We start from the raw sequence: 9029 nt of genomic DNA on the forward strand, positions 1-9029 counted from the left end.
CAAGGTGCTTTGGAAACTCAGAGGCGGGAGTGAATGAGTAGTTCCCAGCTTGGGAAAGCTTTTCAGAGACCTTGACCTCTAAGAATTCCCCAGCACGGTAACCAGAAGTTGAGGGAACGTGGTGGTGGGGGGGTGAGATCAGGATCAATGGAGAGCAGGGAGTTGCCTTTGCACATCTCAGTCCCCCCTGTAAGGTCGTTAGATCTTCAAGGACAAATCTGTGTCCCCCTTCTTCCGTCTGAGTTCCTGGCCCAGTGCCGGCACAGAGAGGACGCTCACTAAATATTTGGTGACTCCAGTTTCTCTTAAATGTCCCAAATTTCAGTCTTCTTTGCCACTCCTTCAAGTTGGGCTATGACAGTGACCCGCCTCTTGGGACCACGGCACTGGGTGGGGGGACGGGGGGTAGGAGTTCAGGAGTGGATGGAGTAAGGGGTGCATTAACTGGGGAATTCTGCAGGGGTGTCTGGAGAGGGCTTGCACCGCCCCCACTTCCATCTGGCTCACTGGCCGTGCGTGAGGTGGGAGAAGGAAGAACGGGGAGACCTGAGGTTGATTCAGGGCTCATGATGAACAGGATGGAAGCTATTTTATTACAGGTCGAATAGAGGGATCTATCTTAACTGGTTGTGCTGACCCCATCTGGCTGCCCCTTACTGGTCTCTGCTTTCACTGAAACCTTCCCTGGCACCCAGATGAAGGGCCTGCCCTCTCCTCCAGTGCCGTCTTCCCCTCCCTTTAAAAACAGCCTGGGGGCGCCTGGGTGGCTCAGTCGGTTAAGCGTCTGACTTCGGCTCAGGTCATGAGCTCACGGGTCGTGAGTTCAAGCAAACCCCACGTCGGGCTCTGTGCTGACAGCTCAGAGCCTGGAGCCTGTTTCGGATTCTGTGTCTCCCTCTCTCTCTCTGAACCGCCCCTCCCGCCCCGTTCATGCCCTGTCTCTCTCTGTCTCAAAAATAAATATTAAAAATTTTTTTTTAATAAAAAATAAAAACAGCCTGGCCACTCCACTCCCAAAAGATCAGATGTACCCCTCCCAAAAAACCTCTAACCCGTTTCCTTCTTTGTAGAGAGAGGGACACAGAAGCTAAATGTTATGTAGCCTAGGGAATTAATGAATTGTCTTCTGCTGAGCCCACACAACTCCTTACTCGTCCCTTTACGTAGCCCCTCCACGCTTACTCCCTAGCTTTGCCCTCCGTGGTTTCATTCTGGTTGGCGGGCCTGTTTCTAAGCATCCCAGAGTCCTCTGTGCCCTGCCTGCCTATTAACCCCTGGGGCTGCGACAGTTGTCTCCCCATCAGACTGCGGGCTCCCTAAGGGTAGGAAGTGTTTCGTTGCTCCGGAGCTCTCCCCAGTGCTCAGAGCATGAACTAGCTGCCTGTGTCCCAAAAGCAAAGCAGTTACTTGAAGAGCCCCTTTTTATACGTGAGAATTGATGAAGGAGGACCTGGGATCCAATTCCTCTCCAGGTCAGTGGACCCATGGATTCGGGTCGTTGAGATGATGACCTGTGAGTAGGGAAAAGGGTGTCTTTCAGGCTGGGGCTGTCCTGCTTACCTGTGTCCCAAAGGTGGGGACCAGGGCTGTTTAGAATTTCCCTTTGCGGTTCTGGAAAAGACCTCGCCTGCTGCCCTGCCGGGCCCCTGGGCATTCCTGCCATCTACCCTGTGCCAGAGAAGAAACTGCTCACCGTTTGTCCGTTTATTGAGCCCCTACTGTGTTCCAGGCACAGGAGACGTGGAAGCAGGTAGCACTCGGCCCTTGCTTAGTCGCCAGATGGGGGCTGAGAGCCGAGGGAGGGCAGGGTCAGCCCCAGCTCACGACTGAGACAACAGTGCCTTTATGCGTCACCATTGCCTAACACTGAAGAGTCCTGGAAGGAACCGCAGTGAGTTCAGTGAGCCGGCTGGGACACGGCAGCGTCGGGGCGCGGGAGACGCACGGAGAAGCGCGTTGGCCTGGCCGCTGTCAGCTGGAACGTCCAGGTAAGGAGACGGGGTTTCGGCCCCTGGGAAGTGTGCGGTGGGCGCTCTCACTCTGACCCGTGGTCCTTGTCCTCTCTGCCTGGGAAGGGTTCTGTGCATGATGGCCGCGGTTAGAAGAGCCTTGTCTGTCCCACCCCACCCCCCACCCCTGGAGGGCTTCCCCAGTGACTCCCCTCTGGGCCCTCCACTTCCCTACCCCCAGGCTGTACATATGTTGGACAAATGACAAGTTCATCTGTCGGGTATCGTATCTTCCCGGATTCAATCGTAAGCGCCTCCAAAGCACGGATGGGCCAGCCCTCGGCTATTCTGTCTAAAAGAAGGGCAGTGCTAATCCAGTATTTGAAAGGCCAGAGGCGCTCCTGGAGATATATAAGGTGCAGCGGACTAGGCAGCAGGAGACCCAGCGTTCGTCCCTGCTGTCCTCAGCTCACTGTGTGACTTTGGGCAAGTTGCTTCCCATCCCTGCAAAATGACGATCCCTGCCCCACACTCTGCACGGAGGGACACTGATCCCGTGTTGGTACTGAGGTGACTTCCATGGCCCTTCGGATGGAACCGCTCAGACATTTAGAAAAGAGTCTTGGGGTGGGGGTGGGGGGTGGGGGAAACAGAGGACTTGCCATCTGGATGGAGAGGGTCCAGTTTCAGGACTACAGCTGTCTCGGGCCTGGATCATCAAAGGGACCGCCTCCCTGCACCTCAGCTGCGTTCTTCTTTGGGACATCTGCCTAATGGCTGGTGGGGACCCTGCTCTGTTTGTCCAGCTGCTGGGCCCCCACCGTGGAGACGCAGTGAGGCGTCTGGTCGCTTTCTCCTGATGCCCTTGCAGTCCCGCTGGAGGCTCTCACCTGCCTTCTCTAGAGGGTCCTGCCCTGCCCAGGAGGCCTCACGCTCTTTGTGCCTGCTGGTGGGTGCCCTGGGGGTGGAGCTAGAAGAGACAGAAAAGGAGAGCAGCACGGTCAGGCCGTCCTGGGACCCAAGAAGGGCAGGGCAGGGCAGGGCCAGCCCCGGGGCCTTGTAAATGCAGTCGTTCCTCAAGCATCCTGGGAGTTGAGGAGGAACCTTGGATTGGTTCATTTCGCTCACTGATTCATTCATTGATTTCCGCCTCTTTCTCCTTCACCGTCCCTCCCTTTGCCGTTCTTTCCACAGACACCTAGGGGGCACCTCTCACTGATGGAAACTCGCGTTGTGGGTACAGAGGAGACAGCAGACCTGCTCCCGCCCGAGGTGGGAGGGGCGCCACTCTGGGGACACCAGTCACGTGACCCAGCAAGGCGGGGCAGGGCAATGTGCCAAGGACAGCATGGCGCCCGGGGTAGGGCAGGCAGTGGGGGAAGGAGAGGTGGGGCTTGGAGTCAAGCCCGTGAGAGCAGCCCGGAGGATGTGGTGAGTCGTCAGAGCATTGGACTTGATCCTGAGTCCTGAGGGTGTGGTGGGTCAAGGTTGGTCGGTTTTCTTTTGATCCCCCCCCCCCCCTTTCACCAGGGATTTGGGGAGGGTACCGGCTGCTCAGATTTGCACTTTTCAGATCCTTCTAGGCTCAGTCTGGGCAATGGATTGGTTAGTTTTTTCCAATTCCAGGCTTTAGACCCAAAGTGATTTTGAAACCTTTGGGCAGAACTGGCTGCCTCCTGTCTCTTCCTTATCCCTGCAACTACTCCCCACCCCCCGCCGCCCCCGACCCCACACGCACAGACCACCTCTCTAAGGAAACAGCCAGGAAGCCTAGTGTGTGGCCAAACCAGGCTGGCCCCACCCTCTCCGATGCCAGCCTGGCATGCCCCTGGCCAGAACAGGTCCCCCACCTCCGGCTTGTTAGTGGCTGGGACAACTCTGCCCTCCCCAGGGAACATGCTGAGAGGAAAGCCTAGACAACACTTACCTGTTCTTCTCTCTGGCTGGATAGGAGGTATTCCTGGGGGGAAGAGAAAGAAGGAGTGAGAGCCACACTGCTTCCCTGGGGGCTTGGCGAGGCAGGAAGGGTTGGTGGCTCTTTGGGGCTCGGTGCCTTTTTTTTTTTTTTTTTTAATGTGCATTTTTTTTTTTATTACAAAAGCAGCCTTTGAATACATGCCCACTATAAAAAGAGTCAAGTAATGAGAGGTTTGTGGAGTCAAAATTAAAGTCCCTTTCACCCTCTTCCCCTCACCTCCACTTCCCAGCCTCGATGTAACCACTGTTGACAGTTTGATGTCTATCCTTCTAGAAATTTCCGTATCTGTTTGCATATATATGTAAGTATGCAGTTGTTAAACAAAACAAAACAAAACAGGGGCGCCTGGGTGGCTCAGTCGGTTGAGCATCTGACTTTCGATGCCCTCACCCTTAGGGTGGCTGCACCCCCACATGCCAGAGGCAGCCCCGGTTTTTACACCTGTAGCCTGGCCTAGTGAACTCTCCACAAAGCGTCGCTGTTTGACGATCATTTATACGGACACCCTATGGCACGGGTGACCCCTACCGGCCTGGTGCCTGGGCTTGAAGCTGGGCCTCTGCTTGGTTTCACAGAACCCGCTCAGAACCACCCCTGTCTGGACAGCGCCCATCTTTGTCACTCACCTTCCACCCGCTTCCCCATCAGCCCAAAGAACTGGCTCGTTTTGCCCCTTTTCACCTCCTGAAGCGTGAGCTGAATGTGGGGGACGACACCGTCCTGGGGAAGCAAAGAGTTCATCGTTAGAAGCCGGAGACGAGACCGGGAGGGCAGCCTGAACACCAGCAATGTCGTGACCCTTGCTCCGTGCGGGCACGCGGCTCTGGCGCATTCTTTACCCAATAGTGTGCCTACTAGACGCAATAGATAGCTAACGTTCTGCCTGTTACGTTCCTCACACGGTTCCCGGCGCTTCCGCATATGAACTCATTTCATCCCCGCTGAAGCCACACCAACTAAGAACCGGTATGGTTACCAGGTTACAGACAAAGACACCGAGGCACGGAGAGATTGGTTTGTCCAGAGACGGAGCCAGAACTTGAATCTGGGTCACCTGGCTCAAAGGCCAAAATCTCGTTTACTCTTCACAAACACCATATGAAGTAGTGACTGTGGTTTATCCCCACTCTGCAGATGGGGAAACTAAGACTTATGGGGGGGGTGTAAATGACTTGTCCAAGGTCACACAGGAAGTGGTGGAGGCAGGATTTGAACCCAAGGAGTCTGCCTCCAGGGCCTGGGTTCTGCTTGATCTTAGAAATGTCTCCAAGCATAGACCAGGGGCGGGGGGCAGCTGATGAACTCATGGTGGGCACCTGGTAGGCAAGGCGGGAGACCTCCCCCTGCACCCTCACTCCCACTGCTTCTCCCCTGACTTCCCCTCCCACCCCCCAACGTGTGCCCTACCCAACAGCCTGGGTCTCCCATATGGAACATGGCATGAGGCCTGGGGTGGAGGCCATGACCCTGGGCAAAGGCATTTTCTTTCTTTTCTTTCTTTCTTTCTTTCTTTCTTTCTTTCTTTCTTTCTTTAGTTTTTTTAAATGTTTATTTATTTTTGAGAGAGACAGACAGACAGAACATGAGCAGGGGAGGGGCAGAGAGAGAGGGAGACGCAGAATCTGAAGCAGGCTCCAGGCTCCGAGATGTCAGCACAGAGCCCGACTCGGGGCTCGAACTCACGAACCGTGACCTGAGCCGAAGTCAGACGCTCAACCGGCTGAGCCACCCAGGTGCCCCCAAAGACCTTTTCATCCTTGAGCTGCTGGGCTGAAAGTTCTGGGCCGAGGGCTATGGGCTGAAGTTCTCATTTTTCCATCAGCCTTCGTGATGTGGGCCAATGTCATCTCGCTTTCTGGCCTTAACCCCGAAGGGCTTGCTCAGCTCTGCCGAGAGGGAGAGAGGCTTGCTAGTGGAGAGAGTGACAATGGGTGACAGTCATTAGACCATCTTCACATCTCTGTGCGCCCAGTACCTGGCACAGAGCCTAGAACACAGCAGGTGTGGGATATAGAATGCCGAAGAGGGGCCCTTTCTCTGGCAGTCTGGGAAGAGGGAGGAGGATGGGGGTCTCCTTTCCCAGGAAGGCTGAAGACAGGCAGCTAGAGCCCTCAAGTAACACGAGCCACCTGGCTGGAGTCGCCTCGCCTGGCCTGGAACCGGAAAAGCCTCCTTGGAGATCTGGACCCATTTCTGAAAAGCTCATGAAAACCACTTTGGGTAAAAGGCGGCCTTCAAAGGCAAGCTGGACAGAATGGCTATCTATGAATTAAACAAGACTCCCCTCTCTCCCACCCTCCTGGGTGGCTGGACACTGGTCCCCATTTACCTGGGACAGACTCCTCCCCCTGCCTGAAGCCCTCCTCATGCATTTAACCCAAATCCCCAGCTCCAGGGATAGCTGCACGTGGGGGATCCCTCAGAGCGGGGGAGGTGACAAGTCATGCTGACCCTGCCTTGTTCCTTCCTTCCGTCACCTCCCTCGTGGAAATGGTTCCTCTACTCCCAGCTTCCGGGGGCTGGGAAGCCCAGCAGACCGGGTGAGGTGCTGTTTCTCGCATGGCTGCGTAGAGAGCTCCCCGTCACGTGGCTCGGTGTCCCTGGGCCTGGGCCAGGTCCCGTGATGTTTGGCACAGATGCTGCAAAGCATGTCACAGCTTGCAGAGAGTCTCGGGGATCATCTTCCCTCGCCTCCCATTTTATAGGTGAGGACACTCACGGCCAGAGAGCAGCCGTGACCTTCCCAAGGTCACAGCGTCAGTGGAGAAGTGGAGACTTGAACCCAGGACTGCCCACCCTGCTGTCTTCTCGACCACACTCAGGGACAAAGCAGGGGTTCCTGGAAATCCACCGAAAATGGCTGTTCCTTCGATGGCTCTCCCAGTGACCCCAGGGTCCTGACCATCCCGGGACTGGGAGAGCCAGGCTCAGGCTTGCCCCGTCTGCCCTCCTAAAACCCTTCACGGAACACTGGTCCTGTTTGCTCTGCTGGCCTCACTCCCCTGTCTGGGAGCTGCCCAAGGTCAGGGTCTTTGTCTTCCCAATCAGATGGAGTCGGGGCACATGCTGTGTGCCTAATTTTTGGGTTTCTCCCCAGTTTAGTAGAAGATACTGGCAATCAAACTCTTATCAGGATGAAACAGTGGTCCCGCCCCAAGTTGGCCCCTCCTTTGAAAGGAAATTCAGCGGGGGAGGCGCCTGGGTGGCTCAGTTGGTTGAGCGTCAGGCTTCAGCTCAGGTCATGAACTCGCAGTTTGTGAGTTCGAGCCCGACGTCCGGCTCTGTGCGGACAACTCAGAGCCTGGAGCCTGCTTCGGATTCTGTGTCTCCTCTCTCCGCCCCTCCCTCACTTGTGCTCTTTCTCTGTCTCTCAAAAGTAAATAAAAGTAAAAAATAAAAAAAGGAAGGAAATTCTGGAAAATGTCCTCTGATGGACGGATACACCAAATCTGACCTTGGGCAAATGTGCAGTTGTGCTGCTGAATCTGCATAACCTTGCACAGACTGTTTGGCCTTTCTGTGCCTCAGTTTCCTTATCTGTGAGATGGGGATAGTAATGGTATCTTCTCCACAAGGCTGATAGGATTAAACTGGTGAATATTCATGAAGCATTTAGGCCAGTGCCAGGAACATAGTATATGTTAAGACACAAACACACGCACACACACCCACACTCCCCCCCTCCCCCCCCCACGCACACACACACACTCACCCACTGTTGCATGTACATGTGCCCCTTCGGAGGTCTGCCAGGCCAGGGGCCACGGCCCTGAACCTACCCACAGAGGGGAGTCAGACAACACGGCTAACAATGTACAACCTACTCTCCTGGCACTGGCGGAAGGGATCTTCTAACCCCTCCACCACGGACCAGCCCCTGCCTCACCCCAAAGGTACCTCCTCCAGGGTCACGGTTACCCAGGACCCTGCTTCAGCTCCGAGTGCCAGTTTCTCGTCAACTGTCCCAGTGCATGCAGGCAGCCCCATCATGAGAAGCAGGGGGAGGCAGGGCAGCATGGTCAGTAGTGTTTGGTCCCGGGACCCTCTGGGAGCCCCTCTCGGCCTGTAGATGCTGCCCCCAGGTCTGGGTCCTCTCTCTGGCTCCTTTCGTGTGTGTGTGTGTGTGTGTGTGTGTGTGTGTGTGAAGCTCCACCTATTCTCGGTCCTTCCAGCTACCCTGCTTTTCCTTCGGCTTATCTGACCCCCGAGGCCACTTCCTGTGACTCCCACCCCTCCCTCCCCTGCTGGAAAGGCCAATGATACCAAAGGAGGGACCAGACCTCTTCCATTGCTGCCCCAGCACTTGATCCCCGGGCTCAGCGCTCTGATGCAACACCCGCCTCGCCTTTGGCTGCATTCCCTTGGTGGCAGGTGCACAATGGGGCACTGTGTGGGGCCTGGCTACAAGCCCGAGGGGGCCTTGTCACCCTGGAAATGGTGGGTGACAAGGGAGAGGGACTGTGTGGCTCCTTCCTGCCTGGTGCTCTGCTCCCCTGTAAGAGAGTCCTCTCCCCAGATCTTAGGATCCTACCGCTTGTCTCCCCATTGCTGAGCACCCCCCCTTCCTGCTGTTCCCTTCTGTCGAGTCCCAGGGTGTGTATAGAAACGCACGTCCCGCCCTGAGAGAAGGAACGTGGTGCTTGAAGGAGTGGAACTTCTTTTTTTCAACGTTTTTTTTTTTATTTATTTTTGGGACAGAGAGAGACAGAGCATGAACGGGGGAGGGGCAGAGAGAGAGGGAGACACAGAATGGGAAACAGGCTCCAGGCTCCGAGCCATCAGCCCAGAGCCTGACGCGGGGCTCGAACTCACGGACCGCGAGATCGTGACCTGGCTGAAGTCGGACGCTTAACCGAATTGCGCCACCCAGGCGCCCCAAGGAGTGGAACTTCTTGAGAGGGAGAATTGGAATTCGCCAGAAGAATGGCCTCCTGCTGAGGTGTCATCAGGGCTAAACTACTTCCCACTGCTGTCAGAGTGATTTTTCTAGACCCCTAACCTGACCTATCCTCCCTGCTCACAGCCTTCCAGTGTCTCCCTCATGGCTCCTGGCATAATAATGTTGGAGCTCTCCCAGCATGGCATCCAAGGCCTTTCTCCAC

General features: G+C 55.8%; 1 protein-coding gene across 1 annotated transcript; it reads right to left on the reverse strand.

The window, feature by feature from the left end:
* Nucleotides 1-1699: 1699 nt before the first annotated feature.
* Nucleotides 1700-8084, reverse strand: TAC4 (tachykinin precursor 4). The gene is made up of 5 exons (XM_047845797.1): nt 7825-8084; nt 4554-4647; nt 3877-3909; nt 2840-2919; nt 1700-2079 (listed from the first exon to the last, which is right to left on the reverse strand). The coding sequence occupies exons 1-4, from the start codon at nt 7942-7944 to the stop codon at nt 2849-2851; spliced, it is 318 nt and encodes a 105-aa protein (XP_047701753.1). The 5' UTR covers nt 7945-8084; the 3' UTR covers nt 1700-2079; nt 2840-2848.
* Nucleotides 8085-9029: the final 945 nt, after the last annotated feature.

This window comes from Prionailurus viverrinus, unplaced genomic scaffold (genome assembly GCF_022837055.1).
Source record: "Prionailurus viverrinus isolate Anna unplaced genomic scaffold, UM_Priviv_1.0 scaffold_35, whole genome shotgun sequence".
Taxonomy (NCBI): domain Eukaryota; kingdom Metazoa; phylum Chordata; class Mammalia; order Carnivora; family Felidae; genus Prionailurus; species Prionailurus viverrinus.

Bases quoted from the DNA above. Each gene is read 5' to 3' on its own strand.
- TAC4 (XM_047845797.1), bottom strand. From the start codon at position 7,944: ATGCTGCCCTGCCTCCCCCTGCTTCTCATGATGGGGCTGCCTGCATGC. The intron at 3,910-4,553 runs GTGAGTGACAAA...TCTTCCCCCCAG, and splicing joins GATGGGGAAGCGGGTGGAAG to GAATACCTCCTATCCAGCCA. The intron at 2,920-3,876 runs GTAAGTGTTGTC...TGTCTCTTCTAG, and splicing joins CCAGCCAGAGAGAAGAACAG to CTCCACCCCCAGGGCACCCA.